Source organism: Trachemys scripta, chromosome 18 (genome assembly GCF_013100865.1).
Source record: "Trachemys scripta elegans isolate TJP31775 chromosome 18, CAS_Tse_1.0, whole genome shotgun sequence".
Taxonomy (NCBI): Eukaryota; Metazoa; Chordata; order Testudines; family Emydidae; genus Trachemys; species Trachemys scripta.
Genome location: NC_048315.1, coordinates 6,437,987 through 6,452,869, shown reverse-complemented (window position 1 = coordinate 6,452,869; position 14,883 = coordinate 6,437,987). Strand labels below are relative to the sequence as shown.

The window sequence follows — 14,883 nt, the reverse complement described above, 5'->3', positions numbered from 1 at the left end:
AATGTTGTGCAGTATCAAGTCAAATGCCCTGGAAAAGTCTAAGTATGTTATGTCAACACTATTACCTTTATCTCCCAAACTTGTAATCTTGTCAAAAAAAGATATTGAGTTAGTCTGATAGGATCTATTTTCCATTACATTACCCTTACTTAATTCTTTATTAATTGAGTCCTGTATCAGCTGCTCCATTATCTTGCCCAGGACCAATGTCAGCCTGAAAGGCCTATAACAGTCATCCTGATTACCCTTTTTAAAAATTGGCACAACATTAGTGTTATTCCAGTCTTCTGGAACTTCCCCAGAGCTCCAAGACTTATTGAAAATCAACATCAATGATCTATTAATATAATACAAGTTATAGGAGTCTCTGTAGATACTAGACATAATCCATAGTGTAGACACAGCCTACTCCAACCGATGGGGTTTTTCCATTGGTACAGGAACACCACCTCACTGAACGATGGTAGATACATTGACAGAAGCATTCTTCCATTGATATAGCTGTGTCTACGCTCGGGGTTAGGTTGGCGTAACTGTGTCAGTCAAGGGTATATTTCATCAGTATATTTTTTCATACTGAAGTCAGTAGTTCTTCTGCCATCACTTCAAGGCTAGTACTGATCAGGCCTTTGACTGTGAAGCAAAGACCCGTCTTCAGAAAGAGCCTTACGTGAGTTTGTGGTATGTGAGAGGAGAAAGAGTTATATACTTATATAGTCCCTGGTATTTTAAGTGTGTGTGTATTGATGTATAGGAAATAAACAAAGACAAAGGACACTGTCATCTTTTAAATGTTTTGTAAACAAACTTCCTTTTTTCCCTAATACCTTGGATTATGAAAAGTTAATTTTTAAATAATACAAAGTACATGTCACATCTCATGTCTTCATTTACTTTTTCCATGTTTCAGCCTTTGAAAAATCATCGAAGAAACTGATCAGCCTAACAGTGAGGAGAATGGGAATGTCATATAAGAAAACCAGATCACAATCTCCTGGTTATAGCGTATTCTGAGTGCAAATGAGACCTTGATTGCTACAATATCATCTGAAAAGTTCCCCTTGGAATAAATGCAGACAGAGAGATTCTATGGAGGAAATACAGAAGCATGAGTTCATGCTGATGTACTTTGAACCTGTTGTTCCTATGACCTAAAGTTTTCCAAAACTAAGCTGAGATCACTACAAAGTTATCACTGCTGGCTAACATTGGACTATTTAAATTAATTCCTTACATACTTGAAGGTTGGACAAGCTGATGGAACTGTTAGGCTCAGGTTTCCTTTTCCACCTCAGCTGGTGTACCTGTGGAAAAAATCACTTTTGGCGATATGGAGGCAGGTTTAATCATTGTGAACAACTGAATTAATGTTCTACCACTTAGTACTTAAGCCTAGAAAGAAGAGGGAAGGACCTGCTTGAGTTTTTTACCATGGCAATGAACTCAAAGTGATGGTTCCTGAAAAACTAATGCCACAAGTTATATTGATATAACAAATTATATTGATATAATTTTAGTTGCCACTTTATATATATGTGTGTTTGTGAATAGATTTTTTTTGAGGACATATGTATGCATGTATGAAATAGATACTAAAGATCTATTATGAGGCTAGACATGAGTCTCATGGTTAGAGCAGCAAGTTAGGAGTCAAGACTCTTAGTTTCTTTTCTTAGTTCTGTCACTGACTATTTTTGTGACCTTAGCTAAATCACTTAACTGTTCTGCCTCATTTTCTTCCACCTGTAAAATAGATCTAATATCTACTTCACAGAGAGAAAGGGGAGGCTTCTTTAACTCCCCTCATTCGGGAAGTATGCTGTAATTAGAATACCTATCATGGTCCCTAGATTACTTTGGGTCAAAAAGATAAATACTTTTAAGGCATTTTGAGATTCTTTGGTGAAAGGTGCTCTATAAGTGCTTTGTCTGTTTTACAGGGGAAAAAAGAATCCTGGATATTACAGATGGAAAAGTCCTCACCTGTCCATCTCCTGAAAAAACAATGTTGTTCCTTACATTCATTTTCTAAAGGTAAGATACTTGCATGAAGCTAGTTGACATATTGACATAGATGAGAGTATACCCATGTGTAATTGAAGTATTTCATTAAAATACCAGTGAAAAGTGAGATTTCTCGAAAGGTTTAGACAATATTCTCCCATATTTGTGTTTTCTCTGGAGCTTCTTAGTCAAGATGAGGGCTTTAAGCTTTGGTATGATTGAGATGTTTGTTCACACTTCAGCAGTTGTGTTAAAATAGATATTTTAAATTATTGGATTAACTTGCTAGGACAAATGTAAAAATACTCTACTTGCATTTGTAACATAATGTGCTTATTTTGAAGTGGGAAGGAAGTTCATTTACATGCCTAAAATATGGACGAGCTCTATCTTCTTGATGTGGACATTACAGGAACCTTTAAAACAGTATTATGGGGAATTTGTTGGAAGTTTAAAATTGTAAGCTTCTAACAGGAAATAATTAAGTTGTAGACCAGCAGTCTGGTGCATTGGCTCCTGTAAAACTACACGAAGAAAAGGAGAGTGTTTCTGTGAACATTCCTCTTGTCAGAAAAAGTTTTCTTCTTTGTGCTGACATTCTTTGCTTGCTCCAATTCAGACAAGTAAATTTAATGTTTTGTAGGTTTCATCTATATTGGTCTTGAGAAGAGAATCTAAACTGCTGTCTTTCTGTAGTCTGGCCAGCTGGAGATCTTGTATCTCTTTCTGAATAATTTTTAAGTAGTGAGATGAAAACAGTTAAATCATTTTACTCTCAAATTCCTTGTGAAATTTTCTCTATCTGTATATAAGCAATTAGGTACAAGGAAGCTGTATGTGACCCTGTATCTTGTGCTTATTTAAAATAGTGAATTACTGCAGGTGATTGGTGCAGTGTCCAACTGCCAGCATCGGGATGGAAGCATCTTATCCAAAGAACAGGTAGTACAAACTTCCCCATACCAATTGGTCAGTGTACTTCATCCCTACCCTGACAGGAAAGGGTCTCAAGGTGGAGATCAGTTTCCATGCCTTTCCAATCCTTAGCTTCTCTGAGGAAGATTAACAATAGGGAAGGATGCTATTTGTGGAGGTTAGGGTGACCAGATAGCAAATGTGAAAAATCGGGATGGGGGTGGGAGGTAATAGGAGCCCATATTTAAAAAAGCCCCAAATATCGGGACTGTCTCTATAAAATCGGGACATCTGGTCACCCTAGTGGAGGTAATTGTGATTAAAGGTATGCCTATATTGAAGTTTAAGGTGTAATTGTGGAGCCAGTAGGCATATCTGTTCTAGGTTTAATCAATCTAGTTTGGATAACAATGGCACTGAAGATGCTGTGGCACAGGCTTCAGTGTGAGCTAGCTGCCCCACTTCAAGTCTGCCAGGGACCCTGGGTATGTACTCAAATTGCTACTTATGATGGGGTCTGTGTTGCTGCATCTTCACGGCTATTGTTATCCATTTTAGCTAGATTAAAGCTAATTTAGGTATGCCTACCATGCTACAATTACTCCTTAATTTGCAGTGTAGATGTACCCATAGATACTTGCCCACTAGCAATTCTACTGAGATTTCCAACTCACTTCACTTAGGCCACCTAGCAACAATTAGTGGGTAAATAACCTCTGGCCACTATCAACCTGGCTGGGTTTAACATTTGCATTTCATGTTGTCAAAGCACCAATTGCTAATTAGCTAACCTGAACAGCAGTTTTCTAAAGGTGAAAGGCTCCATCTCCCATTGCAAAACCCCTAAGGCATCTAGTCACTCATTATTTTTAAATTAGTAACAATGCAAACTCAAAATGTTTATATCCTCTCTCTCTATCACTAGAGATGTAATAATTTGAATTAGAGTTGAATATATTGCATACCACTTACCATATATAATGTGGAGGGCTTGGAAAATATTTAACCAAAGAAAAGAGGGCTGAATTTATTTACCAAGGTCAATTACTCCTTGAATTGGGGAAGGGACTGGCAACACATACAAGCATTCACACCTTTGGAACATTAAATTACACATTCCTGAGTCCCCTTTTTCAGTGGGTTCACTCTCTGGGTTCATTTGGATTGGGTTGGGTTTGGCTGGGACTAGAAGAGCGCCTGGCTCTCTGTTGGCTCTGCATCTTCTATGTCCTCCCTCTTCTTCATCTGTACAGTTCTGGAGTGCCATCATCTAGAAATCACAGAAGATCCACTGCCACTCACAGATTGGTGGTGGGGTTCCTGCTCAGTATGTCATTTAGCTCTGCGTAGTAGCAGTAGCTCTGGGGAGTAGCACCTGACCTTTTTGTTGCCCTCCTTTTGGTAGGACTGTTGCAGTTCCTTCTCCTTTGCCCAGCATTGGAACTCCTCCCTGCTGTACCCCAGCTCCTGCATCTCCTTGGCACTGTTCAAATAAACATCTTATTCTTGTGGGAATTTTTGCAGCTGTGCTTGCACTGCTCCTTTCCCCCATTAACTGAGGAAATCCAGGATTTCTTTCCTGGAACAGGCAGAAGCAAAAGATTTAGCTGCAGTTTTAGCTTTAGCTTTACATGGAGCCATACCTGTGTGTTTGCAACAATGGGCTAGCAGGAAGAAAGGCATTTCCAAAACATGCTGGGGATTTAAAAGTGTACATATATAGCTTCTGGTTGCTGTGACCCCTTGGTAGAGGAGTTCAAAAATTTGACAGAGGTGGTTACTGCTGTGGGAACAGTGGCATTGTGGGATTGTTGCTGGAGGGCTGTTTGTTGGAGTTGAACTTATGCTGCTGGGGTATACATTTACTGGCAGAAGTATAGGGTTTTATCAGAACTGAAGGTGAATGCATGCTGACAGAAGGCAAGTTTTACCAGAAAACTTTATAGTGTAAACCAGGCTTGAGCTGCTAAAACAATAGTATTACAGGTTACCTTACCACAAAATGTCAAAGCACACCTTAGGCCTTGTCTAAACACCGACATTGCACTGGTTTAATTTAAATCTATTTTTAAACCAATATACTTTAACTGGTGCAAACCCCTTTGTAGAAACTAGCCCTGCCTACATTATGACTATGTACAATGTGGCCATGTAGCTGCATAGCTACAGCGCCATAACTATGCCAGCATAACCCTGTAGTGTAGATGCAACCTACAGTGATGGAAGTGGTTTTTCCATTGTTGTAGGAACATCACCTCCCCAAGCGCTGGAGCTAGCTTGACGGAAGCATTCTTCCTTCAACCTAACTGTGTCTACACCGGAAGTTAGGTCAGTATAGCTACGGTACTCAGGAGTGTGGATTTTCCACAGTCCCTGAGCACTGTAGCTACGCCGACGTAAGTTTTAAGCATAGACTGGGGCTAGGAAAAAGGGTGTACTTTTAACATGTTAGCTAACATCTCCCTACAGGGGAGCCTAGGGTTTACCTCTACCAGCTAACAAGTTAAAACTACAATTACTTTGTCTACACTGGGTTTTTAACATATATTAACTAATGTACTAAAAATACACCTTTTTTTTCCTTAGTGAAGACAAGGCCACTCTTATTTTGGTTTGAGTGGCTTATTTGAGTTTAGGTTTGAGTGGCTTATTTGAGTTTAGCTTAAACCTGTTTCAATTGGCTTAAAACCAAAATAAAACATGTTTAAACTGGAATGAAACCTTGTCTACATGAGAAGTTGCACCAGTTTAATTAGTCTGGATTTGTAAAAAGTGACAAAGAATCCTGTGGCACCTTATAGGGTAACAGACGTATTGGAGCATAGGCTTTTGTGGGTGAATACCCACTTCCGACGAAGTGGAATACCTGCATCCAACGAAGTGGGTATTCACCCACAAAAGCTTATGCTCCAATACATCTGTTAGTCTATAAGGTGCCACAGAACACTCTGTTGCTTTTTACAGATCTTGTTCTGTTATATAACCAAGGATCCAGCCCTAGCAGTTCTGTCTGTCGTTCAGGACCCTATTCCATGGGCCCTGTAGGAGCTGCTGCTGTGATAGCAAGGCTGAGTCAGTCTTCAAGGTGAGGCGAGGTAAAGCCATCAGGGACTAGAGTGAAAGGTTTTTAAAGATGCCTATGGCAAGGGGTAAGTTTCAGGACTTTGACTTGGTAGCTGGCACCCTATTGAATAAAGCTGTACTCCCTCATTGTAAAGTGCCTGTACATTTATGGTACTATAGCAATCTTCAGTTAAATTAAAAGTTAACTCTTAATAGAGAACTAGGGTGATCAGATGTCCCAATTTTATAGGGACAATCCCAATATTTGAGGTTTTGTCTTGTACAGGGGTCTATTCCCACCCCCATTTTTTACACTGGTTAACTGGTCAGTGGTCCCCCTACAGAGAAGCCTCTGAAGTGGACCTAGGACCAGCAGAAGCTTTTAACGCCCTGCCCGCGGCTGCGGGGGCCACTGCTAGTTACCGCGCTGAGCGCTGCAGAGGGTTGTTGCAAGGCCCGACTCGCGGACGGGCGCAGGGGGCGCTGTTTCGAACGGTGGCGCCGGAGGTACAGTGAGCCCTGGCGTGCGGCAGGGGGCGCTGCGCCTCGGAACTCTCAGGTCCTGCGGGTTCCATCGGGGATTGTTACATGAGCGCCGCGTTCCGCGTCTCGGACATGCCCAAACAGCGCCTCGAACATAAACAATAGTCACCGGCCGCGGCTGGAGCTGCTGGCGGGGGAGCGCGCCAGAGCCGCTCGGCTGGAGACCCCGCGCTGGTTCTTTGGGGGCCTGCTACCGTCGGAGAAGCGGCTCCAGCCTCTACCCCGGTCCCCCCCATGGAGGGTCTGTACTCGATGGGGGTGAGCGTGTTCTCCGACCAGGGCGGCAGGAAATACATGGAGGATGTGACCCAGATCGTGGTGGAGCCGGAGCTGCCGGCCGAAGGGGAGGAGGGCCCCGCTTACAAGGGCGGATCGGGGCCTGGAAGCCAGCGGGCGGCCGAGTCCAGGGCCAGGCACGACCCCCTGCCCGCAAGCTGCCGGGGGAGAGGCGCTAGCCCGAAGGCGGCGGAAGAGGAAGAGCCGTCCCCCGGCTCCAGCCGGTGCCTTCGCCGCTCCGTGGCCTTCTTCGCCGTGTGTGACGGGCACGGGGGCCGGGAGGCGGCCCAGTTCGCTCGGGAGAACCTCTGGGGTTTCATCAAGAAGCAGAAGGGATTCTGCTCCGCCGAGCCGGCCGAGGTGTGCGCGGCCCTGCGCAAAGGCTTCATCGCCTGCCACCGGGCCATGTGGAAAAAGCTGCGTAAGTTACAGGCGCTGCCAGATCGGTTCAACTTCTCCCTCGCTTCTGCTCCTAATCTTCGTCGCCCCTCCGAACTGTTATCAGGGCGGCAGCCTCCCCCCTTCCTGCTTCTCCCTCTGCCCCTCCCATTTGGGAATTGGTTGGGCAGTGATCGCCTCTTCTCTCCTCCCCCCCCCTTAAGGAGTAGGATAATCGCCTTTTTACTTCTCTGTCTGCTACTTTCCCCCTGTTCCCTCCAATTTGCACCCTCGACCCGGGGTAAAAGGGCAGCACCTGTCTCTTCCCTCCCTCCCCCTTTGGAAACAGGTCAGTATCATCCTGCACTGGGAACAAGACACCACCAAGTTTATCCATGCACTATTATCGAGAATGGGGGAAACACCCTGGTTTCAGCTATCTCTTTCTTTCTTCACTTTCGACTTCTCTCCTTTTTTTTTTTTTTTTTTTTTTAACATACTGGTGAGTTATATGGTTGCAAAGTTTCCCTCCATTGCTGCTGGAAACAGGACGCCAACTTCATCATCATAATCGTTTCAGTCTACATGTGGAGAGACTGCAAATGTGTCTCCAGGGGAAAAATGGTTTTCTGGTTCGATCAAGACGGTTAGTAAAGATTATTTGGGGAAGGGAAAGGACCCCATGCTGTGAGGAGACATTGTGATGGATAGAAAGGCACTAGATAAAGACTTTGGATAAAAGAGGAGAGGGTGATTGTGAAGCTGTGTGTTGCCTTGCTAACAATGCAAGTTGGAACCCCTGCTAAATCTGTTCTGTAGATCTTGGTATTTTATGGAGTTATGCATGTGATCACCTCCAGGCTTTCCTTACCTGGAATGCCCTGAGTCGAAGGGGGAACTTCTTTTAGTACCAAATGACAGGTTTCAGAGTAGCAGCCGTGTTAGTCTGTATCCGCAAAAAGAACAGGCGTACTTGTGGCACCTTAGAGACTAACAAATTTGTTAGTCTCTAAGGTGCCACAAGTACTCCTGTTCTTTTTAGTACCAAATGGGTCCCTTCTAAAGGACCTGGCAGACATTTTTCCTTAATTGCCCTGTCTCCAGTTCTGCCCATTGATTGCTGATGGGAGGGTTCAAAGCATGGCTGCTGCAACTGGGATTATTATTTGTTACTTGTTTTACTATTTGAGTATCTGGGAATATTCTCAGTACATTCCAAAACAAAGAGCACCGTCTCTGCCCTAACAATACAGCATGACATAAGTGAGTGTCCTAATTATGCAAGAGAAGAGGGAAAGATTTAGGTGATGATATTATCATGCATGTGATGTTTCCTCACACATCTAGTAGGTGAGACTGCAGAAGTAAATTTCACAAGGATTTTAAATGTGGTGAGGGTTGTGGCTTATTGATTAGTCTGGGGACCCTTTATGCATATGGGACAGCATGGAAGAAAAGCATGAAGACAAAGGGAGTATGAAGGCTGGCAGGGAGAGGGAACACACAATGAGACCAGGTCAAAGTTGTAGGCGGGAGCACTATGAATATTGGGCCTTGAAGTCGAGGATAAAGTAGGATTCCATGCACAACACAGCAGGGAGCCAATGAAGTGATTCAAAGGGAATGATATGGTTGAAGTAACAATTGAGACTTTTTGCAAAAACACTTTGGACAGAGCAGGGTTTTCAGGGGTAAGATAAGTATTGGAAAGATCCTGAAAGAACAGGTTGCCATAGTTGGAGTGGGGTGTGTGGGGAAAAGTGGCTGTTGGGGCAGAAAGGAAGGAGTGGATTTTAGAGCTATTGTAGAGGAAGAAACAGCAGAACTTGATCAAAGCCTGGATATTAGGGAAAAGAGAGGAGTGGCAGCTGACCCCCAGATTATGGGCTTGCATGACAGGAAGTAGGGTGGTCATATGGACCCAAACAATGGGGAGAGAGCATGGAGGAAAAAGATAATGAGCTTGTTTTCTAGTTGTCTCCCTGCTGAGTGTGGTAACCAAAGGTGGTTTTCATAGCACGTGCAACCCCCCCCCCCCCATAAAAACAAAACTATTGACGTGATGTAGGAAATGCTATGAGCAACAACTGGTGAATACCAAACAGAGCTTCTGATATATGACTGTTCTAAACAGTTTTCGAGGACAGCTTAAGGCAGGGCACTGTTTTTTGCTGGTAGTTCTGTAACTTCTCTGTAAGTTTTGCAGTAAGCCTTCCTCCCTGATTTCTGGAGCACAAACTTGCTAGCTTGAAGTTTTCATTAACTCCAATGTAGACAAAGCTAGGTTGATGGAAGTCTTCTACCAGCAATCTAGCCTCTTGGAGAGGTGGATTAACTACAGTGGTGGGAAAAACCTTTCCCGGCAATTTAGGAAGCAACTACACTGTAGCAGTGTGGCTGCCGCTGTAGTGTTTGTAGCGTACGCATACCCTGAGTGACTGTCCATGGTTACCGCCAATAAGCCATTAACTCCGATATTTCCAAGCTGATGACCAATGTCTTGCAAGAGGGATCTGTCTTGGTTTTGTGGGCAGAGTAAAGCTGAGAGAGAGGAGCATTAAATTGGATTATAAAACTTCTTCGGTGTGTAGCAAAAGCTTTGTTGATCGATGAGGAAAGAGGGTCAGAAAACCAGCATGGGGAGACCAGAAACAAAAGTGTTTTTTTAATACTCTACCATGTAATTGCACAACTGTAGTAACGTTATTAGTTTTTCTAACACTGTTTTGCCCATTTAAAAAACAAACAAAAACTGCTCCACAATTTATGTAGGGTTTTAGTGATATTTTTGTGTGGAAGGAAGAAGGGCTTGGGGTGTGTGTGTGTAAGGTTTTAATTCTACAATCTTGTTGTTTTATTAAATCTCTTGCTACACAGTGACTACAACTAGCTTACGTGTAGTTTAATGGCAGGCTTAGAACACTTGCATTCCCTGGAATGAGCTGTTCCATTCCTGACAGAGTTGACTGATCTGATTCCACGCTTTCCAAGGTAGGTGGGTTGAGTTCCATGCAGTCTGCTGTCTGAGCCTTTTGGAGGAGACCTTAAACAATGAGATCCTGTTTTAGTCTGAATGGAAAACAAAACAAAATAACCACAAGGTCCTTTCTTCAAGAGAAGGGCTTTGTTCTCTTGTTCTTGTTCAAAATTTCTCTTTTCCCCACTATTGTGCACACTGGGCTGGCTGCACTCCTTTGTAATACAAACTCCAAGGTGGTGTCTGTTTTGTCAGTTAGGGTGGGGTATTTGTATTTGTGACACCGGTTTAGTACCAACTACTAGTAATGCGTAAATTTCTAGCTTGTCAAGCCCTGAAGGATTTTCACAGGTGGAAAGAGTAGGCACCTGTCTTAACATGTCTCCAAACAAGTTTTCAACTTGCCCATTTAAAATTCTTCACCATAATGGTTCAAAATAGTGTTCCTAAATTGCTCTGGACCATTATTATAGAGTACTGTATGTAGCCTTGTATATAAAAAGGCTGGTGAAGATTTGTTATCACTGTTAACCAGTTTACACACTTCTAATTCGGGGCCTGTCTGTGCCAAAAGTATTAGTGCATGTTAGCACATTTGTCTTCTGCTGTTAAGGACATCCCAAAATCTAACTCCTTTTAAAACAAATTGATACTGTGCGGGAAGAGGTATCTGAGTCTATAACTATTAGGCAGGTGATGGTGTTAGTGCACAGTTGCAGCTATGTTGTAGTCGGACGCTGACACTGAGAATATAATTGTATGATTTAAATGTAAATGTTGGAGTATAGATCCAATGAAGCGAGAAAACTATTGTTGAATTACATTACTTGGACATAACAGCAGTTTCTCATTGTTCCTCTGTTGCCGAACATGTATGAGAGATTGGTTGTTGTTTACAGGCAGTGCGGGTATAATTCTGAGTGGTGAATGCAATTGTGTGGTGTTGTTGTCTCATCTCAATATTCCTCTTTTGATCACTCTTAACTTAGTGCACAATAAAGTGGGCAATAATTCGTCAACTTAATGATGTACAACTTTGCCTTTATAGTTGGGTCATCTTGATCTTGCCTTGCAATAGTCCTCTAACTGTCAGAAAAATCCCTGTTTATAAAGAATCCTACTGGCAGTCCCTCAATCTTAAAGGAACATTATTAAGACCCCTGGTATGCATTGTGTGTGTTTTTAAAACAGATTATGTAAACTTCTTAAGATAGCGTAATTGAGCGAAGGCTCTTTCTCAATGGCCAGGTAGGGAAGAGGAGGGAAGACGCAAGGAACATTTGGGAGCCATGGCAGTATTTTGAATGAGGGATGGCAGTATTTTGAATGAGGGGCTTGGGAAGCTGTTGGAGCATTTTGGACAGGGAGAAAACCTAATACTGTCCAGAACAAACAATGCATTGTGGCTTTTAACTGATAAAGTGGCATGTGCTCTCAGTGCATCTGATTTAGGAAAAATAGCTTTTGTCCACCATATTGGATTATCTGGAATATTGGAGTCTGGTATAAACACAGTGCACTGGACTTGTTTTGTTAAAAGGAAACTTGGTCTTACATTTCACGTGTACACTTAATGAAAGGGGGAAAAAAAAGCTTGAAAGATGCATGTTGCTGGGTTGAGATAATACTCAGTGGCAGGTTATTGAAGTCCTGTTGGGACCTGTGATCCCACTGAAACAAATACTGAACTTAAGCCTCAATTCCAGATCACCAGATCAGGTGTGGTTAGGTTTGTACCAGCACCTGGCTTCTATACACTACAGAAAATCTGAAATTACTGTGCGAATCACCACTGATCTAACACAGCTGTTTTATTGCAGTGTATCCTTTAAGGCAACTAGCTGCAGCTCAAGAGTTAGCTAGGGAATGGGCCACATGAGAATAGTTGTGTAGTCAGTGGTGGATACAGCTTCGTACTTAAAAAAACAAACCAAACCACAAACAAACAGAGAAAGTTAGGATCGTTTGTCTGACCATCTGGTGTTGTGGTTGTAGACACACCTGTTATGTCTTTAGTTTACGTTTGCCAGGATGAAAAAGAAATGTACATCTTTATATTTTAGTAATCTTAGTCTTGGCTTGACCCTCGCTTTGGACTTAACACTGAAACAATTTGTACTAAGAGTCCTTATTTTGGAAATAAAAGTGCATACCTGACTACTCCTGAACCTTTTTATTTAGTGTAAGAAAAACACTGTATTGGTGTTTTTAAAACATCCATTCTGCGTTAGGGTTATGAAAAGCCTGATTTTTTTTTTTTTTTTTAAAGTGGTTAAAGCAAGGAAATTGTGTTAAAACTGCTACTCTTCTTAACTCTGGGCTTTGTGAGGGTCTTAAAACAATGAAGGGAGGAGGGGATCTGTTAGCCATCTTAAACTTGATAATCTAACGATGAGTGAGATTCAGAGTGAAATGGCAGGTAAAATCCACCTTGCATTAGCTAACTTGAGTTAACAACACCTCCATTACCCCAGTGAAAATAAAGCCGAAGTCTTTTACAAGTGTTCAGCATGACAGCACTTTTCTAAAGTAGGCAGATATCCTCATTTTCTGAAGTGTGAAGAAACTTGAGGCATGTGAGCGCCTTCCCCCAGAGTCATAGTTTTTAGTAATTGATCTGGAGTCTTGACTCATCCACTGATGTCTGATCAGGTCTGCGTTCTTTGAAAGTAGTATTATATTAACAGAATCCTTAGTTCTTTGTTTCCGACTATATACAAGCCATTGAATGCCGCATGTCAGATCCATTTTGGGCTAACGCTCATGGATAAACTCTATCATTACATTTGTTTCAGCTTTTTTTAAATCTTTTTTAGCGTGGCCAATGATAATGAATGTATTGCTTACCCACAGAACAAAGAGGATTTTAATAATTTGGGTTTACTAGTTAAAACGCATCTCTCTCGTAGTTTGAGATTGCATGATCTGAATATCTGAAGAAAGTCCTATTCTAGATTATATGTAGTACTCACCACTAAAACAAATCGAGGCTTAACTTGCTTAAGCCCCTTAATGTTGATGGACATAGGTGTGGCTGAGTGAGAGCTTAAAATCATGAGCTCTTGCTGTATCCGTTTTGTTTTCAAATGTGGGATTTTGGTTACAATGCTTCTCATTTTACGTAAACACTAATTTGATTGTCTAATACATTTCTTTATTGCTAAAAAGGGTTTGTTGCAGCTAATGAGTTCCTACCAGTGTATGTTGTGTAATAAATGCACAGGTTAAATGGAAATGAGGATTTCAGAGTTCTGCCTCAATCTCACCATTTTATGAGTGTATTAAATATATCCACAGTTGTCATGCTTGCTGGACAAAGCCCTTTTTGATCCACCTGTCAGGTCAAATGCAGTTTGTGTTCAATAAATAATTGGGGATGAAATTGATATCTAATTACATTTTTAAATGGGGAGGAAGTGGTTTCTGCTGGCTAAACACACAACTGGAAGTTAGGACTCTGGGGTTCTTCTAGACATAATTTTGTCATCGACTTGCTCTGTGGACTTGGACAAGCCTCATTTGCAAAGTGGGTGGGATAGTAGTTGTCCACCTCCCAGAGATCTTGGGACATAATGTTTGTAAAGGAATGTTTGATCCCTTGTTGAATAGTGCTATAGAATTACACAACATGTTGGCCTGGTCTGCACCTAGAACTTAGGTTGACCTGACTACATCGATCAGGGCTGTGAAAAATGATGTGCTCTGAGCACCATAACTTTGGCCCACCTAACCCCTGGTGTCCATGTCTTTAAGTCAATGGAATGATTCTTCTTTTGACATAGTTCCCATCTTTCAGAGAGGTGGACTATCTACATTGATGGAAAAACTCCTTCTGTCGATGGAAGAAGCCTCTACACCACAATGGGACAGCTGCAGCGTGGTAGCTGTGCGGCTGTAGTGTAAACATATCCTTATTGTCTGAAGGCTCCAGTCCTTTTGTTCAGTTAACAGAAGGTGAACAGTGGGAAGGCACCTAAACCTGTACAAGTGATAACCTTCAAACAGAATTTCTGGACAAGAATGTTAAAGATTATCCCTGTCTCTGACTGAAGATTTTGATTCCAAAGAGAGAATCCAAAAAACATTTCTTTTTTAAACAATGGCTAAGAAAAATGATAATTGATGCATTGTGTTTGAATGCAGCTGCCCACGTTGTTTTCCTGACTCTGCCTGCACACATTCCTTCTAAAGGTTTTATCGGCTTTATGTATACTGGCCAAAGTAATATTTCTCTTCAAGATTTCATTAGTGGGGGCCTTTCTCCACAGTTGTTGTTGGTATAGTGGAGTGCCAGCTCTGCTATAGTTCAGGTTTAGAATAGCGTTCTATTTCAAGCTGGACTTTTTAAAGTGCTTTAAAATCTCCAATGTTATTTAGCCATGGTCTACACTGGGCGGGAGAGGGGGTGTCGATTTAAGTTACGCAACTCCAGCTACGTGAATAGTGTAGCTGAAGTCAACGTACTTAGATTGAATTACTGCGGTGTCTTCACCGTGGTGAGTCGATTGCTGCCGCTCCCCCGTCGACTCCGCCTGCGCCTCTCGCGGCACTGGAGTACAGGAGTTGATGGGAGAGGGCTCGGGGGTCGATTTATTGCGTCTAGTCTAGACGCGATAAATCGATCCCTGCTGAATCGATCGCTGCTCGCTGATCCGGCTGGTAGTGTAGACATACCCTTTGATTCCTTTGAAATTTGGTGAGCCTTATGGGGGAAAGGGTAGGATTAG

At 42.3% G+C, this 14,883-nt stretch overlaps 1 protein-coding gene across 3 annotated transcripts in view; it reads left to right on the top strand.

The window, feature by feature from the left end:
• PPM1D (protein phosphatase, Mg2+/Mn2+ dependent 1D) overlaps positions 1–14,883 on the top strand; it is a 44,886-nt gene continuing 30,003 nt past the window's right edge. The window contains exons 1-2 of one of the 3 annotated variants that reach the window (XM_034752598.1): positions 1–2,034; positions 2,887–2,946. In XM_034752598.1, coding sequence (XP_034608489.1) covers positions 1,968–2,034; positions 2,887–2,946 — 127 coding nt within the window. In that variant the 5' untranslated portion in view covers positions 1–1,967. Of the gene's footprint in view, positions 2,035–2,886; positions 2,947–6,536; positions 7,223–14,883 lie in introns of those variants that run through there. The other 2 variants (XM_034752599.1, XM_034752597.1) reach the window with 2 other exon arrangements.